The 20,993-nt window shown below is 50.5% G+C and overlaps 1 protein-coding gene across 1 annotated transcript in view; it reads left to right on the forward strand.

The window, feature by feature from the left end:
* Positions 1 to 2,824: 2,824 nt before the first annotated feature.
* Positions 2,825 to 20,993, forward strand: part of LOC121293693 (rab11 family-interacting protein 4-like) — a 122,271-nt gene continuing 104,102 nt past the window's right edge. Inside the window, exon 1 of the mRNA XM_041216863.1 lies at positions 2,825 to 2,926. Coding sequence (XP_041072797.1) covers positions 2,825 to 2,926 — 102 coding nt within the window. The remainder of the gene's footprint in view (positions 2,927 to 20,993) is intronic.

Here is a 20,993-nt window from a genome sequence, read left to right on the forward strand (position 1 = left end):
TCCCCTGAAGGTGTTGACTCTCTCTCTCTCCCCCTCCCCTGAAGGTGCTGACTCTCTCTCTCTCCCCCTCCCCTGAAGGTGCTGACTCTCTCTCCCCCTCCCCTGAAGGTGCTGACTCTCTCTCCCCCTCCCCTGAAGGTGCTGACTCTCTCTCCCCTTCCCCTGAAGGTGCTGACTCTCTCTCTCTCCCCATCCCCTGAAGGTGCTGACTCTCTCTCCCCCTCCCCTGAAGGTGCTGACTCTCTCTCCCCCTCCCCTGAAGGTGCTGACTCTCTCTCTCTCCCCCTCCCCTGAAGGTGCTGACTCTCTCTCCCCCTCCCCTGAAGGTGCTGACTCTCTCTCTCTCCCCCTCCCCTGAAGGTGCTGACTCTCTCTCCCCCTCCCCTGAAGGTGCTGACTCTCTCTCCCTCCCCTGAAGGTGCTGACTCTCTCTCCCCATCCCCTGAAGGTGCTGACTCTCTCTCCCCCTCCCCTGAAGGTGCTGACTCTCTCTCCCCCTCCCCTGAAGGTGCTGACTCTCTCTCTCTCCCCCTCCCCTGAAGGTGCTGACTCTCTCTCCCCCTCCCCTGAAGGTGCTGACTCTCTCTCCCCCTCCCCTGAAGGTGCTGACTCTCTCTCTCTCCCCCTCCCCTGAAGGTGCTGACTCTCTCTCTCTCCCCCTCCCCTGAAGGTGCTGACTCTCTCTCCCCCTCCCCTGAAGGTGCTGACTCTCTCTCCCCCTCCCCTGAAGGTGCTGACTCTCTCTCCCCCTCCCCTGAAGTTGCTGACTCTCTCTCTCTCCCCCTCCCCTGAAGGTGCTGACTCTCTCTCTCTCCCCCTCCCCTGAAGTTGCTGACTCTCTCTCTCTCCCCCTCCCCTGAAGGTGCTGACTCTCTCTCTCTCCCCCTCCCCTGAAGGTGCTGACTCTCTCTCCCCCTCCCCTGAAGTTGCTGACTCTCTCTCTCTCCCCCTCCCCTGAAGGTGCTGACTCTCTCTCTCTCCCCCTCCCCTGAAGGTGCTGACTCTCTCTCCCCCTCCCCTGAAGGTGCTGACTCTCTCTCCCCCTCCCCTGAAGGTGCTGACTCTCTCTCTCTCCCCCTCCCCTGAAGGTGCTGACTCTCTCTCTCTCCCCCTCCCCTGAAGGTGCTGACTCTCTCTCCCCCTCCCCCTCCCCTGAAGGTGCTGACTCTCTCTCTCTCCCCCTCCCCTGAAGGTGCTGACTCTCTCTCCCCCTCCCCTGAAGGTGCTGACTCTCTCTCCCCCTCCCCTGAAGGTGCTGACTCTCTCTCCCCCTCCCCTGAAGGTGCTGACTCTCTCTCTCTCCCCCTCCCCTGAAGGTGCTGACTCTCTCTCTCTCCCCCTCCCCTGAAGGTGCTGACTCTCTCTCCCCCTCCCCTGAAGGTGCTGACTCTCTCTCTCTCCCCCTCCCCTGAAGGTGCTGACTCTCTCTCTCTCCCCCTCCCCGGAAGGTGCTGACTCTCTCTCCCCCTCCCCTGAAGGTGCTGACTCTCTCTCCCCCTCCCCTGAAGGTGCTGACTCTCTCTCTCTCCCCCTCCCCTGAAGGTGCTGACTCTCTCTCCCCCTCCCCTGAAGGTGCTGACTCTCTCTCTCTCCCCCTCCCCTGAAGGTGCAGACTCTCTCTCTCTCTCCCCTGAAGGTGCTGACTCTCTCTCTCTCCCCCTCCCCTGAAGGTGCTGACTCTCTCTCTCTCCCCCTCCCCTGAAGGTGCTGACTCTCTCTCTCTCCCCTGAAGGTGCTGACTCTCTCTCTCTCCCCCTCCCCTGAAGGTGCTGACTCTCTCTCTCTCCCCCTCCCCTGAAGGTGCTGACTCTCTCTCCCCCTCCCCTGAAGGTGCTGACTCTCTCTCCCCCTCCCCTGAAGGTGCTGACTCTCTCTCTCTCCCCTGAAGGTGCTGACTCTCTCCCCCTCCCCTGAAGGTGCTGACTCTCTCTCTCTCCCCCTCCCCTGAAGGTGCTGACTCTCTCTCCCCCTCCCCTGAAGGTGCTGACTCTCTCTCCCCCTCCCCTGAAGGTGCTGACTCTCTCTCTCTCCCCCTCCCCTGAAGGTGCTGACTCTCTCTCTCTCCCCCTCTCCTGAAGGTGCTAACTCTCTCTCTCTCCCCCTCCCCTGAAGGTGCTGACTCTCTCTCTCTCCCCCTCCCCTGAAGGTGCTGACTCTCTCTCCCCCTCCCCTGAAGGTGCTGACTCTCTCTCCCCCTCCCCTGAAGGTGCTGACTCTCTCTCCCCCTCCCCTGAAGGTGCTGACTCTCTCTCTCCCCCTCCCCTGAAGGTGCTGACTCTCTCTCCCCCTCCCCTGAAGGTGCTGACTCTCTCTCCCCCTCCCCTGAAGGTGCTGACTCTCTCTCCCCCTCCCCTGAAGGTGCTGACTCTCTCTCTCTCCCCCTCCCCTGAAGGTGCTGACTCTCTCTCCCCCTCCCCTGAAGGTGCTGACTCGCTCTCCCCCTCCCCTGAAGGTGCTGACTCTCTCTCCCCCTCCCCTGAAGGTGCTGACTCTCTCTCCCCCTCCCCTGAAGGTGCTGACTCTCTCTCTCTCCCCCTCCCCTGAAGGTGCTGACTCTCTCTCTCTCCCCCTCCCCTGAAGGTGCTGACTCTCTCTCTCTCCCCCTCCCCTGAAGGTGCTGACTCTCTCTCTCTCCCTCCCCTGAAGGTGCTGAATCTCCATCCCCCTCCCCTGAAGGTGCTGACTCTCTCTCTCTCTCTCCCTCCCCTGAAGGTGCTGAATCTCCCTCCCCCTCCCCTGAAGGTGCTGTCCCACATCCCCCGCTTCCTCCTCCCCCAGCCCAGGAGCGGGCTCTCTCTGTGTTGCTCTGAGCTGCAGTGTTATTATGGGATGTTTCCTCCACAGGGCCCAGCAGCTGGAAGAAGAATCGAACGATCTGAAAAACACAGCGAGTCAGTTAAAGAGCCAGACAGAGAAACTGGACGAGGTGAGAGTGAGGGTTTGTTCGAGGGGGAGGGGAGGGCATTGGCTGTAGGGGGAGAGGGAAGGTGGCGGCAAGGAGTGCATGTGGTGGTCCGGTTGGGGTGTAGTGTTGGGGGAGGGGGTCTTTAGCTGTGCTCATGATGTTAGGGTGGAGAGCAAAGCTATTTCAGGGGGTTATTGTTTGTTATTATAAAGAAAAGATTCACAAATCCCAATCTGTGTAGAATTACACAGCACAGGGGGATGACATTCACCCATCGGATCTGTGCTGGCAGACTGAGAGCGTTCTGCAGCTTTTCGGATATTTCTCCAATTCCCCATTTTCGAAGTTCCGGTTCAATCTGTTTCCAACGCCCTCTTTGGCAGCGCCTTCCAGATCACGACAACTCGCTGTATAAACATATTCTCAACTCCCCGGCTTTCCTTTGACCAGTCAGCAGCCTGGGTCCCTCTCTTACCAACACTCCTGACAGTGGAAACAGCTTCTCCCAATCTGCTCTGTCAGAAATACAGACAGATTGATCTGAGCCACAGAATCACCCTGCTCCCTACACACTGACTGTGATTCCACAGAATCTCACTGCTCCCTACACACTGACTGTGATTCCACAGAATCTCACTGCTCCCTACACACTGACTGTGATTCCACAGAATCTCACTGCTCCGTACACACTGACTGTGATTCCACAGAATCTCACTGCTCCGTACACACTGACTGTGATTCCACAGAATCTCACTGCTCCCTACACACTGACTGTGATTCCACAGAATCTCACTGCTCCGTACACACTGACTGTGATTCCACAGAATCTCACTGCTCCGTACACACTGACTGTGATTCCACAGAATCTCACTGCTCCGTACACACTGACTGTGATTCCACAGAATCTCACTGCTCCGTACACACTGACTGTGATTCCACAGAATCTCACTGCTCCGTACACACTGACTGTGATTCCACAGAATCTCACTGCTCCGTACACACTGACTGTGATTCCACAGAATCTCACTGCTCCCTACACACTGACTGTGATTCCACAGAATCTCACTGCTCCGTACACACTGACTGTGATTCCACAGAATCTCACTGCTCCGTACACACTGACTGTGATTCCACAGAATCTCACTGCTCCGTACACACTGACTGTGATTCCACAGAATCTCACTGCTCCGTACACACTGACTGTGATTCCACAGAATCTCACTGCTCCGTACACACTGACTGTGATTCCACAGAATCTCCCTGCTCCGTACACACTGACTGTGATTCCACAGAATCTCACTGCTCCGTACACACTGACTGTGATTCCACAGAATCTCACTGCTCCGTACACACTGACTGTGATTCCACAGAATCTCACTGCTCCGTACACACTGACTGTGATTCCACAGAATCTCACTGCTCCGTACACACTGACTGTGATTCCACAGAATCTCACTGCTCCGTACACACTGACTGTGATTCCACAGAATCTCACTGCTCCGTACACACTGACTGTGATTCCACAGAATCTCACTGCTCCGTACACACTGACTGTGATTCCACAGAATCTCACTGCTCCGTACACACTGACTGTGATTCCACAGAATCTCACTGCTCTGTACCCACTGACTGTGATTCCACAGAATCTCACTGAATTCTACACACTGACTGTGATTCCACAGAATCTCACTGATCCTACACACTGACTGTGATTCCACAGAATCTCACTGCTCCCTACACACTGACTGTGATTCCACAGAATCTCACTGCTCCCTACACACTGACTGTGATTCCACAGAATCTCACTGCTCCCTACACACTGACTGTGATTCCACAGAATCTCACTGCTCCGTACACACTGACTGTGATTCCACAGAATCTCACTGCTCCGTACACACTGACTGTGATTCCACAGAATCTCACTGCTCCGTACACACTGACTGTGATTCCACAGAATCTCACTGCTCCGTACACACTGACTGTGATTCCACAGAATCTCACTGCTCCGTACACACTGACTGTGATTCCACAGAATCTCACTGCTCCGTACACACTGACTGTGATTCCACAGAATCTCACTGCTCCGTACACACTGACTGTGATTCCACAGAATCTCACTGCTCCGTACACACTGACTGTGATTCCACAGAATCTCACTGCTCCGTACACACTGACTGTGATTCCACAGAATCTCACTGCTCCTTAAACAATGTCTGTGATTCCACAGAATCTCACTGCTCCGTACACACTGACTGTGATTCCACAGAATCTCACTGCTCCGTACACACTGACTGTGATTCCACAGAATCTCACTGCTCCGTACACACTGACTGTGATTCCACAGAATCTCACTGCTCCGTACACACTGACTGTGATTCCACAGAATCTCACTGCTCCGTACACACTGACTGTGATTCCACAGAATCTCACTGCTCCCTACACACTGACTGTGATTCCACAGAATCTCACTGCTCCCTACACACTGACTGTGATTCCACAGAATCTCACTGCTCCTTACACACTGACTGTGATTCCACAGAATCTCACTGCTCCGTACACACTGACTGTGATTCCACAGAATCTCACTGCTCCGTACACACTGACTGTGATTCCACAGAATCTCACTGCTCCGTACACACTGACTGTGATTCCACAGAATCTCACTGCTCCGTACACACTGACTGTGATTCCACAGAATCTCACTGCTCCGTACACACTGACTGTGATTCCACAGAATCTCACTGCTCCCTACACACTGACTGTGATTCCACAGAATCTCACTGCTCCGTACACACTGACTGTGATTCCACAGAATCTCACTGCTCCGTACACACTGACTGTGATTCCACAGAATCTCACTGCTCCGTACACACTGACTGTGATTCCACAGAATCTCACTGCTCCGTACACACTGACTGTGATTCCACAGAATCTCACTGCTCCGTACACACTGACTGTGATTCCACAGAATCTCACTGCTCCGTACACACTGACTGTGATTCCACAGAATCTCACTGCTCCGTACACACTGACTGTGATTCCACAGAATCTCACTGCTCCGTACACACTGACTGTGATTCCACAGAATCTCACTGCTCCGTACACACTGACTGTGATTCCACAGAATCTCACTGCTCCGTACACACTGACTGTGATTCCACAGAATCTCACTGCTCCGTACACACTGACTGTGATTCCACAGAATCTCACTGCTCCGTACACACTGACTGTGATTCCACAGAATCTCACTGCTCCGTACACACTGACTGTGATTCCACAGAATCTCACTGCTCCGTACACACTGACTGTGATTCCACAGAATCTCACTGCTCCGTACACACTGACTGTGATTCCACAGAATCTCACTGCTCCGTACACACTGACTGTGATTCCACAGAATCTCACTGCTCCGTACACACTGACTGTGATTCCACAGAATCTCACTGCTCCGTACACACTGACTGTGATTCCACAGAATCTCACTGCTCCGTACACACTGACTGTGATTCCACAGAATCTCACTGCTCCGTACACACTGACTGTGATTCCACAGAATCTCACTGCTCCGTACACACTGACTGTGATTCCACAGAATCTCACTGCTCCGTACACACTGACTGTGATTCCACAGAATCTCACTGCTCCGTACACACTGACTGTGATTCCACAGAATCTCACTGCTCCGTACACACTGACTGTGATTCCACAGAATCTCACTGCTCCGTACACACTGACTGTGATTCCACAGAATCTCACTGCTCCGTACACACTGACTGTGATTCCACAGAATCTCACTGCTCCGTACACACTGACTGTGATTCCACAGAATCTCACTGCTCCGTACACACTGACTGTGATTCCACAGAATCTCACTGCTCCGTACACACTGACTGTGATTCCACAGAATCTCACTGCTCCGTACACACTGACTGTGATTCCACAGAATCTCACTGCTCCGTACACACTGACTGTGATTCCACAGAATCTCACTGCTCCGTACACACTGACTGTGATTCCACAGAATCTCACTGCTCCGTACACACTGACTGTGATTCCACAGAATCTCACTGCTCCTACACACTGACTGTGATTCCACAGAATCTCACTGCTCCCTACACACTGACTGTGATTCCACAGAATCTCACTGCTCCGTACACACTGACTGTGATTCCACAGAATCTCACTGCTCCCTACACACTGACTGTGATTCCACAGAATCTCACTGCTCCCTACACACTGACTGTGATTCCACAGAATCTCACTGCTCCGTACACACTGACTGTGATTCCACAGAATCTCACTGCTCCGTACACACTGACTGTGATTCCACAGAATCTCACTGCTCCGTACACACTGACTGTGATTCCACAGAATCTCACTGCTCCGTACACACTGACTGTGATTCCACAGAATCTCACTGCTCCGTACACACTGACTGTGATTCCACAGAATCTCACTGCTCCGTACACACTGACTGTGATTCCACAGAATCTCACTGCTCCGTACACACTGACTGTGATTCCACAGAATCTCACTGCTCCGTACACACTGACTGTGATTCCACAGAATCTCACTGCTCCGTACACACTGACTGTGATTCCACAGAATCTCACTGCTCCGTACACACTGACTGTGATTCCACAGAATCTCACTGCTCCGTACACACTGACTGTGATTCCACAGAATCTCACTGCTCCGTACACACTGACTGTGATTCCACAGAATCTCACTGCTCCGTACACACTGACTGTGATTCCACAGAATCTCACTGCTCCGTACACACTGACTGTGATTCCACAGAATCTCACTGCTCCGTACACACTGACTGTGATTCCACAGAATCTCACTGCTCCGTACACACTGACTGTGATTCCACAGAATCTCACTGCTCCGTACACACTGACTGTGATTCCACAGAATCTCACTGCTCCGTACACACTGACTGTGATTCCACAGAATCTCACTGCTCCCTACACACTGACTGTGATTCCACAGAATCTCACTGCTCCCTACACACTGACTGTGATTCCACAGAATCTCACTGCTCCGTACACACTGACTGTGATTCCACAGAATCTCACTGCTCCCTACACACTGACTGTGATTCCACAGAATCTCACTGCTCCGTACACACTGACTGTGATTCCACAGAATCTCACTGCTCCGTACACACTGACTGTGATTCCACAGAATCTCACTGCTCCGTACACACTGACTGTGATTCCACAGAATCTCACTGCTCCGTACACACTGACTGTGATTCCACAGAATCTCACTGCTCCGTACACACTGACTGTGATTCCACAGAATCTCACTGCTCCGTACACACTGACTGTGATTCCACAGAATCTCACTGCTCCGTACACACTGACTGTGATTCCACAGAATCTCACTGCTCCGTACACACTGACTGTGATTCCACAGAATCTCACTGCTCCGTACACACTGACTGTGATTCCACAGAATCTCACTGCTCCGTACACACTGACTGTGATTCCACAGAATCTCACTGCTCCGTACACACTGACTGTGATTCCACAGAATCTCACTGCTCCGTACACACTGACTGTGATTCCACAGAATCTCACTGCTCCGTACACACTGACTGTGATTCCACAGAATCTTACTGCTCCGTACACACTGACTGTGATTCCACAGAATCTCACTGCTCCGTACACACTGACTGTGATTCCACAGAATCTCACTGCTCCATACACACTGACTGTGATTCCACAGAATCTCACTGCTCCGTACACACTGACTGTGATTCCACAGAATCTCACTGCTCCGTACACACTGACTGTGATTCCACAGAATCTCACTGCTCCGTACACACTGACTGTGATTCCACAGAATCTCACTGCTCCCTACACACTGACTGTGATTCCACAGAATCTCACTGCTCCGTACACACTGACTGTGATTCCACAGAATCTCACTGCTCCGTACACACTGACTGTGATTCCACAGAATCTCACTGCTCCGTACACACTGACTGTGATTCCACAGAATCTCACTGCTCCGTACACACTGACTGTGATTCCACAGAATCTCACTGCTCCGTACACACTGACTGTGATTCCACAGAATCTCACTGCTCCCTACACACTGACTGTGATTCCACAGAATCTCACTGCTCCGTACACACTGACTGTGATTCCACAGAATCTCACTGCTCTGTACACACTGACTGTGATTCTACAGAATCTCACTGCACCCTACACACTGACTGTGATTCCACAGAATCTCACTGCTCCCTACACACTGACTGTGACTCCACAGAATCTCACTGCTCCCTACACACTGACTGTGATTCCACAGAATCTCACTGCTCCCTACACACTGACAGTGATTCCACAGAATCTCACTGCTCCGTACACACTGACTGTGATTCCACAGAATCTCACTGCTCCGTACACACTGACTGTGATTCCACAGAATCTCACTGCTCCCTACACACTGACTGTGATTCCACAGAATCTCACTGCTCCGTACACACTGACTGTGATTCCACAGAATCTCCCTGCTCCGTACACACTGACTGTGATTCCACAGAATCTCCCTGCTCCGTACACACTGACTGTGATTCCACAGAATCTCACTGCTCCGTACACACTGACTGTGATTCCACAGAATCTCACTGCTCCGTACACACTGACTGTGATTCCACAGAATCTCACTGCTCCGTACACACTGACTGTGATTCCACAGAATCTCACTGCTCCGTACACACTGACTGTGATTCCACAGAATCTCACTGCTCCGTACACACTGACTGTGATTCCACAGAATCTCACTGCTCCGTACACACTGACTGTGATTCCACAGAATCTCACTGCTCTGTACACACTGACTGTGATTCCACAGAATCTCACTGACTCTACACACTGACTGTGATTCCACAGAATCTCACTGACTCCTACACACTGACTGTGATTCCACAGAATCTCACTGCAACCTACACACTGACTGTGATTCCACAGAATCTCACTGCTCCCTACACACTGACTGTGATTCCACAGAATCTCACTGCTCCCTACACACTGACTGTGATTCCACAGAATCTCACTGCTCCGTACACACTGACTGTGATTCCACAGAATCTCACTGCTCCGTACACACTGACTGTGATTCCACAGAATCTCACTGCTCCGTACACACTGACTGTGATTCCACAGAATCTCACTGCTCCGTACACACTGACTGTGATTCCACAGAATCTCACTGCTCCGTACACACTGACTGTGATTCCACAGAATCTCACTGCTCCGTACACACTGACTGTGATTCCACAGAATCTCACTGCTCCGTACACACTGACTGTGATTCCACAGAATCTCACTGCTCCGTACACACTGACTGTGATTCCACAGAATCTCACTGCTCCGTACACACTGACTGTGATTCCACAGAATCTCACTGCTCCGTACACACTGACTGTGATTCCACAGAATCTCACTGCTCCGTACACACTGACTGTGATTCCACAGAATCTCACTGCTCCGTACACACTGACTGTGATTCCACAGAATCTCACTGCTCCGTACACACTGACTGTGATTCCACAGAATCTCACTGCTCCCTACACACTGACTGTGATTCCACAGAATCTCACTGCTCCCTACACACTGACTGTGATTCCACAGAATCTCACTGCTCCGTACACACTGACTGTGATTCCACAGAATCTCACTGCTCCGTACACACTGACTGTGATTCCACAGAATCTCACTGCTCCGTACACACTGACTGTGATTCCACAGAATCTCACTGCTCCGTACACACTGACTGTGATTCCACAGAATCTCACTGCTCCCGTACACACTGACTGTGATTCCACAGAATCTCACTGCTCCGTACACACTGACTGTGATTCCACAGAATCTCACTGCTCCGTACACACTGACTGTGATTCCACAGAATCTCACTGCTCCGTACACACTGACTGTGATTCCACAGAATCTCACTGCTCCGTACACACTGACTGTGATTCCACAGAATCTCACTGCTCCGTACACACTGACTGTGATTCCACAGAATCTCACTGCTCCGTACACACTGACTGTGATTCCACAGAATCTCACTGCTCCGTACACACTGACTGTGATTCCACAGAATCTCACTGCTCCGTACACACTGACTGTGATTCCACAGAATCTCACTGCTCCGTACACACTGACTGTGATTCCACAGAATCTCACTGCTCCGTACACACTGACTGTGATTCCACAGAATCTCACTGCTCCGTACACACTGACTGTGATTCCACAGAATCTCACTGCTCCGTACACACTGACTGTGATTCCACAGAATCTCACTGCTCCGTACACACTGACTGTGATTCCACAGAATCTCACTGCTCCGTACACACTGACTGTGATTCCACAGAATCTCACTGCTCCGTACACACTGACTGTGATTCCACAGAATCTCACTGCTCCGTACACACTGACTGTGATTCCACAGAATCTCACTGCTCCGTACACACTGACTGTGATTCCACAGAATCTCACTGCTCCGTACACACTGACTGTGATTCCACAGAATCTCACTGCTCCGTACACACTGACTGTGATTCCACAGAATCTCACTGCTCCGTACACACTGACTGTGATTCCACAGAATCTCACTGCTCCGTACACACTGACTGTGATTCCACAGAATCTCACTGCTCCGTACACACTGACTGTGATTCCACAGAATCTCACTGCTCCGTACACACTGACTGTGATTCCACAGAATCTCACTGCTCCGTACACACTGACTGTGATTCCACAGAATCTCACTGCTCCGTACACACTGACTGTGATTCCACAGAATCTCACTGCTCCGTACACACTGACTGTGATTCCACAGAATCTCACTGCTCCGTACACACTGACTGTGATTCCACAGAATCTCACTGCTCCGTACACACTGACTGTGATTCCACAGAATCTCACTGCTCCGTACACACTGACTGTGATTCCACAGAATCTCACTGCTCCGTACACACTGACTGTGATTCCACAGAATCTCACTGCTCCGTACACACTGACTGTGATTCCACAGAATCTCACTGCTCCGTACACACTGACTGTGATTCCACAGAATCTCACTGCTCCGTACACACTGACTGTGATTCCACAGAATCTCACTGCTCCGTACACACTGACTGTGATTCCACAGAATCTCACTGCTCCGTACACACTGACTGTGATTCCACAGAATCTCACTGCTCCGTACACACTGACTGTGATTCCACAGAATCTCACTGCTCCGTACACACTGACTGTGATTCCACAGAATCTCACTGCTCCGTACACACTGACTGTGATTCCACAGAATCTCACTGCTCCGTACACACTGACTGTGATTCCACAGAATCTCACTGCTCCGTACACACTGACTGTGATTCCACAGAATCTCACTGCTCCGTACACACTGACTGTGATTCCACAGAATCTCACTGCTCCGTACACACTGACTGTGATTCCACAGAATCTCACTGCTCCGTACACACTGACTGTGATTCCACAGAATCTCACTGCTCCGTACACACTGACTGTGATTCCACAGAATCTCACTGCTCCGTACACACTGACTGTGATTCCACAGAATCTCACTGCTCCGTACACACTGACTGTGATTCCACAGAATCTCACTGCTCCCTACACACTGACTGTGATTCCACAGAATCTCACTGCTCCGTACACACTGACTGTGATTCCACAGAATCTCACTGCTCCGTACACACTGACTGTGATTCCACAGAATCTCACTGCTCCGTACACACTGACTGTGATTCCACAGAATCTCACTGCTCCGTACACACTGACTGTGATTCCACAGAATCTCACTGCTCCGTACACACTGACTGTGATTCCACAGAATCTCACTGCTCCGTACACACTGACTGTGATTCCACAGAATCTCACTGCTCCGTACACACTGACTGTGATTCCACAGAATCTCACTGCTCCGTACACACTGACTGTGATTCCACAGAATCTCACTGCTCCGTACACACTGACTGTGATTCCACAGAATCTCACTGCTCCGTACACACTGACTGTGATTCCACAGAATCTCACTGCTCCGTACACACTGACTGTGATTCCACAGAATCTCACTGCTCCGTACACACTGACTGTGATTCCACAGAATCTCACTGCTCCGTACACACTGACTGTGATTCCACAGAATCTCACTGCTCCGTACACACTGACTGTGATTCCACAGAATCTCACTGCTCCGTACACACTGACTGTGATTCCACAGAATCTCACTGCTCCGTACACACTGACTGTGATTCCACAGAATCTCACTGCTCCGTACACACTGACTGTGATTCCACAGAATCTCACTGCTCCGTACACACTGACTGTGATTCCACAGAATCTCACTGCTCCGTACACACTGACTGTGATTCCACAGAATCTCACTGCTCCGTACACACTGACTGTGATTCCACAGAATCTCACTGCTCCGTACACACTGACTGTGATTCCACAGAATCTCACTGCTCCGTACACACTGACTGTGATTCCACAGAATCTCACTGCTCCGTACACACTGACTGTGATTCCACAGAATCTCACTGCTCCGTACACACTGACTGTGATTCCACAGAATCTCACTGCTCCGTACACACTGACTGTGATTCCACAGAATCTCACTGCTCCGTACACACTGACTGTGATTCCACAGAATCTCACTGCTCCCTACACACTGACTGTGATTCCACAGAATCTCACTGCTCCGTACACACTGACTGTGATTCCACAGAATCTCACTGCTCCGTACACACTGACTGTGATTCCACAGAATCTCACTGCTCCGTACACACTGACTGTGATTCCACAGAATCTCACTGCTCCGTACACACTGACTGTGATTCCACAGAATCTCACTGCTCCGTACACACTGACTGTGATTCCACAGAATCTCACTGCTCCGTACACACTGACTGTGATTCCACAGAATCTCACTGCTCCGTACACACTGACTGTGATTCCACAGAATCTCACTGCTCCGTACACACTGACTGTGATTCCACAGAATCTCACTGCTCCGTACACACTGACTGTGATTCCACAGAATCTCACTGCTCCGTACACACTGACTGTGATTCCACAGAATCTCACTGCTCCGTACACACTGACTGTGATTCCACAGAATCTCACTGCTCCGTACACACTGACTGTGATTCCACAGAATCTCACTGCTCCGTACACACTGACTGTGATTCCACAGAATCTCACTGCTCCGTACACACTGACTGTGATTCCACAGAATCTCACTGCTCCGTACACACTGACTGTGATTCCACAGAATCTCACTGCTCCGTACACACTGACTGTGATTCCACAGAATCTCACTGCTCCGTACACACTGACTGTGATTCCACAGAATCTCACTGCTCCGTACACACTGACTGTGATTCCACAGAATCTCACTGCTCCGTACACACTGACTGTGATTCCACAGAATCTCACTGCTCCGTACACACTGACTGTGATTCCACAGAATCTCACTGCTCCGTACACACTGACTGTGATTCCACAGAATCTCACTGCTCCGTACACACTGACTGTGATTCCACAGAATCTCACTGCTCCGTACACACTGACTGTGATTCCACAGAATCTCACTGCTCCGTACACACTGACTGTGATTCCACAGAATCTCACTGCTCCGTACACACTGACTGTGATTCCACAGAATCTCACTGCTCCGTACACACTGACTGTGATTCCACAGAATCTCACTGCTCCGTACACACTGACTGTGATTCCACAGAATCTCACTGCTCCGTACACACTGACTGTGATTCCACAGAATCTCACTGCTCCGTACACACTGACTGTGATTCCACAGAATCTCACTGCTCCGTACACACTGACTGTGATTCCACAGAATCTCACTGCTCCGTACACACTGACTGTGATTCCACAGAATCTCACTGCTCCGTACACACTGACTGTGATTCCACAGAATCTCACTGCTCCGTACACACTGACTGTGATTCCACAGAATCTCACTGCTCCGTACACACTGACTGTGATTCCACAGAATCTCACTGCTCCGTACACACTGACTGTGATTCCACAGAATCTCACTGCTCCGTACACACTGACTGTGATTCCACAGAATCTCACTGCTCCGTACACACTGACTGTGATTCCACAGAATCTCACTGCTCCGTACACACTGACTGTGATTCCACAGAATCTCACTGCTCCGTACACACTGACTGTGATTCCACAGAATCTCACTGCTCCCTACACACTGACTGTGATTCCACAGAATCTCACTGCTCCGTACACACTGACTGTGATTCCACAGAATCTCACTGCTCCGTACACACTGACTGTGATTCCACAGAATCTCACTGCTCCGTACACACTGACTGTGATTCCACAGAATCTCACTGCTCCGTACACACTGACTGTGATTCCACAGAATCTCACTGCTCCGTACACACTGACTGTGATTCCACAGAATCTCACTGCTCCCTACACACTGACTGTGATTCCACAGAATCTCACTGCTCCGTACACACTGACTGTGATTCCACAGAATCTCACTGCTCCGTACACACTGACTGTGATTCCACAGAATCTCACTGCTCCGTACACACTGACTGTGATTCCACAGAATCTCACTGCTCCGTACACACTGACTGTGATTCCACAGAATCTCACTGCTCCGTACACACTGACTGTGATTCCACAGAATCTCACTGCTCCGTACACACTGACTGTGATTCCACAGAATCTCACTGCTCCGTACACACTGACTGTGATTCCACAGAATCTCACTGCTCCGTACACACTGACTGTGATTCCACAGAATCTCACTGCTCCGTACACACTGACTGTGATTCCACAGAATCTCACTGCTCCGTACACACTGACTGTGATTCCACAGAATCTCACTGCTCCGTACACACTGACTGTGATTCCACAGAATCTCACTGCTCCGTACACACTGACTGTGATTCCACAGAATCTCACTGCTCCCTACACACTGACTGTGATTCCACAGAATCTCACTGCTCCGTACACACTGACTGTGATTCCACAGAATCTCACTGCTCCGTACACACTGACTGTGATTCCACAGAATCTCACTGCTCCGTACACACTGACTGTGATTCCACAGAATCTCACTGCTCCGTACACACTGACTGTGATTCCACAGAATCTCACTGCTCCGTACACACTGACTGTGATTCCACAGAATCTCACTGCTCCGTACACACTGACTGTGATTCCACAGAATCTCACTGCTCCGTACACACTGACTGTGATTCCACAGAATCTCACTGCTCCGTACACACTGACTGTGATTCCACAGAATCTCACTGCTCCGTACACACTGACTGTGATTCCACAGAATCTCACTGCTCCGTACACACTGACTGTGATTCCACAGAATCTCACTGCTCCGTACACACTGACTGTGATTCCACAGAATCTCACTGCTCCGTACACACTGACTGTGATTCCACAGAATCTCACTGCTCCGTACACACTGACTGTGATTCCACAGAATCTCACTGCTCCGTACACACTGACTGTGATTCCACAGAATCTCACTGCTCCGTACACACTGACTGTGATTCCACAGAATCTCACTGCTCCGTACACACTGACTGTGATTCCACAGAATCTCACTGCTCCCTACACACTGACTGTGATTCCACAGAATCTCACTGCTCCGTACACACTGACTGTGATTCCACAGAATCTCACTGCTCCGTACACACTGACTGTGATTCCACAGAATCTCACTGCTCCGTACACACTGACTGTGATTCCACAGAATCTCACTGCTCCGTACACACTGACTGTGATTCCACAGAATCTCACTGCTCCGTACACACTGACTGTGATTCCACAGAATCTCACTGCTCCGTACACACTGACTGTGATTCCACAGAATCTCACTGCTCCGTACACACTGACTGTGATTCCACAGAATCTCACTGCTCCGTACACACTGACTGTGATTCCACAGAATCTCACTGCTCCGTACACACTGACTGTGATTCCACAGAATCTCACTGCTCCGTACACACTGACTGTGATTCCACAGAATCTCACTGCTCCGTACACACTGACTGTGATTCCACAGAATCTCACTGCTCCGTACACACTGACTGTGATTCCACAGAATCTCACTGCTCCGTACACACTGACTGTGATTCCACAGAATCTCACTGCTCCGTACACACTGACTGTGATTCCACAGAATCTCACTGCTCCGTACACACTGACTGTGATTCCACAGAATCTCACTGCTCCGTACACACTGACTGTGATTCCACAGAATCTCACTGCTCCGTACACACTGACTGTGATTCCACAGAATCTCACTGCTCCGTACACACTGACTGTGATTCCACAGAATCTCACTGCTCCGTACACACTGACTGTGATTCCACAGAATCTCACTGCTCCGTACACACTGACTGTGATTCCACAGAATCTCACTGCTCCGTACACACTGACTGTGATTCCACAGAATCTCACTGCTCCGTACACACTGACTGTGATTCCACAGAATCTCACTGCTCCGTACACACTGACTGTGATTCCACAGAATCTCACTGCTCCGTACACACTGACTGTGATTCCACAGAATCTCACTGCTCCGTACACACTGACTGTGATTCCACAGAATCTCACTGCTCCGTACACACTGACTGTGATTCCACAGAATCTCACTGCTCCGTACACACTGACTGTGATTCCACAGAATCTCACTGCTCCGTACACACTGACTGTGATTCCACAGAATCTCACTGCTCCGTACACACTGACTGTGATTCCACAGAATCTCACTGCTCCGTACACACTGACTGTGATTCCACAGAATCTCACTGCTCCGTACACACTGACTGTGATTCCACAGAATCTCACTGCTCCGTACACACTGACTGTGATTCCACAGAATCTCACTGCTCCGTACACACTGACTGTGATTCCACAGAATCTCACTGCTCCGTACACACTGACTGTGATTCCACAGAATCTCACTGCTCCGTACACACTGACTGTGATTCCACAGAATCTCACTGCTCCGTACACACTGACTGTGATTCCACAGAATCTCACTGCTCCGTACACACTGACTGTGATTCCACAGAATCTCACTGCTCCGTACACACTGACTGTGATTCCACAGAATCTCACTGCTCCGTACACACTGACTGTGATTCCACAGAATCTCACTGCTCCGTACACACTGACTGTGATTCCACAGAATCTCACTGCTCCGTACACACTGACTGTGATTCCACAGAATCTCACTGCTCCGTACACACTGACTGTGATTCCACAGAATCTCACTGCTCCGTACACACTGACTGTGATTCCACAGAATCTCACTGCTCCGTACACACTGACTGTGATTCCACAGAATCTCACTGCTCCGTACACACTGACTGTGATTCCACAGAATCTCACTGCTCCGTACACACTGACTGTGATTCCACAGAATCTCACTGCTCCCTACACACTGACTGTGATTCCACAGAATCTCACTGCTCCGTACACACTGACTGTGATTCCACAGAATCTCACTGCTCCGTACACACTGACTGTGATTCCACAGAATCTCACTGCTCCGTACACACTGACTGTGATTCCACAGAATCTCACTGCTCCGTACACACTGACTGTGATTCCACAGAATCTCACTGCTCCGTACACACTGACTGTGATTCCACAGAATCTCACTGCTCCGTACACACTGACTGTGATTCCACAGAATCTCACTGCTCCGTACACACTGACTGTGATTCCACAGAATCTCACTGCTCCGTACACACTGACTGTGATTCCACAGAATCTCACTGCTCCGTACACACTGACTGTGATTCCACAGAATCTCACTGCTCCGTACACACTGACTGTGATTCCACAGAATCTCACTGCTCCGTACACACTGACTGTGATTCCACAGAATCTCACTGCTCCGTACACACTGACTGTGATTCCACAGAATCTCACTGCTCCGTACACACTGACTGTGATTCCACAGAATCTCACTGCTCCGTACACACTGACTGTGATTCCACAGAATCTCACTGCTCCGTACACACTGACTGTGATTCCACAGAATCTCACTGCTCCGTACACACTGACTGTGATTCCACAGAATCTCACTGCTCCGTACACACTGACTGTGATTCCACAGAATCTCACTGCTCCGTACACACTGACTGTGATTCCACAGAATCTCACTGCTCCGTACACACTGACTGTGATTCCACAGAATCTCACTGCTCCGTACACACTGACTGTGATTCCACAGAATCTCACTGCTCCGTACACACTGACTGTGATTCCACAGAATCTCACTGCTCCGTACACACTGACTGTGATTCCACAGAATCTCACTGCTCCGTACACACTGACTGTGATTCCACAGAATCTCACTGCTCCGTACACACTGACTGTGATTCCACAGAATCTCACTGCTCCGTACACACTGACTGTGATTCCACAGAATCTCACTGCTCCGTACACACTGACTGTGATTCCACAGAATCTCACTGCTCCGTACACACTGACTGTGATTCCACAGAATCTCACTGCTCCGTACACACTGACTGTGATTCCACAGAATCTCACTGCTCCGTACACACTGACTGTGATTCCACAGAATCTCACTGCTCCGTACACACTGACTGTGATTCCACAGAATCTCACTGCTCCGTACACACTGACTGTGATTCCACAGAATCTCACTGCTCCGTACACACTGACTGTGATTCCACAGAATCTCACTGCTCCGTACACACTGACTGTGATTCCACAGAATCTCACTGCTCCGTACACACTGACTGTGATTCCACAGAATCTCACTGCTCCGTACACACTGACTGTGATTCCACAGAATCTCACTGCTCCGTACACACTGACTGTGATTCCACAGAATCTCACTGCTCCGTACACACTGACTGTGATTCCACAGAATCTCACTGCTCCGTACACACTGACTGTGATTCCACAGAATCTCACTGCTCCGTACACACTGACTGTGATTCCACAGAATCTCACTGCTCCGTACACACTGACTGTGATTCCACAGAATCTCACTGCTCCGTACACACTGACTGTGATTCCACAGAATCTCACTGCTCCGTACACACTGACTGTGATTCCACAGAATCTCACTGCTCCGTACACACTGACTGTGATTCCACAGAATCTCACTGCTCCGTACACACTGACTGTGATTCCACAGAATCTCACTGCTCCGTACACACTGACTGTGATTCCACAGAATCTCACTGCTCCGTACACACTGACTGTGATTCCACAGAATCTCACTGCTCCGTACACACTGACTGTGATTCCACAGAATCTCACTGCTCCGTACACACTGACTGTGATTCCACAGAATCTCACTGCTCCGTACACACTGACTGTGATTCCACAGAATCTCACTGCTCCGTACACACTGACTGTGATTCCACAGAATCTCACTGCTCCGTACACACTGACTGTGATTCCACAGAATCTCACTGCTCCGTACACACTGACTGTGATTCCACAGAATCTCACTGCTCCGTACACACTGACTGTGATTCCACAGAATCTCACTGCTCCGTACACACTGACTGTGATTCCACAGAATCTCACTGCTCCGTACACACTGACTGTGATTCCACAGAATCTCACTGCTCCGTACACACTGACTGTGATTCCACAGAATCTCACTGCTCCGTACACACTGACTGTGATTCCACAGAATCTCACTGCTCCGTACACACTGACTGTGATTCCACAGAATCTCACTGCTCCGTACACACTGACTGTGATTCCACAGAATCTCACTGCTCCGTACACACTGACTGTGATTCCACAGAATCTCACTGCTCCGTACACACTGACTGTGATTCCACAGAATCTCACTGCTCCGTACACACTGACTGTGATTCCACAGAATCTCACTGCTCCGTACACACTGACTGTGATTCCACAGAATCTCACTGCTCCGTACACACTGACTGTGATTCCACAGAATCTCACTGCTCCGTACACACTGACTGTGATTCCACAGAATCTCACTGCTCCGTACACACTGACTG

Source organism: Carcharodon carcharias, chromosome 22, assembly GCF_017639515.1.
Source record: "Carcharodon carcharias isolate sCarCar2 chromosome 22, sCarCar2.pri, whole genome shotgun sequence".
Classification (NCBI taxonomy): Eukaryota; Metazoa; Chordata; class Chondrichthyes; order Lamniformes; family Lamnidae; genus Carcharodon; species Carcharodon carcharias.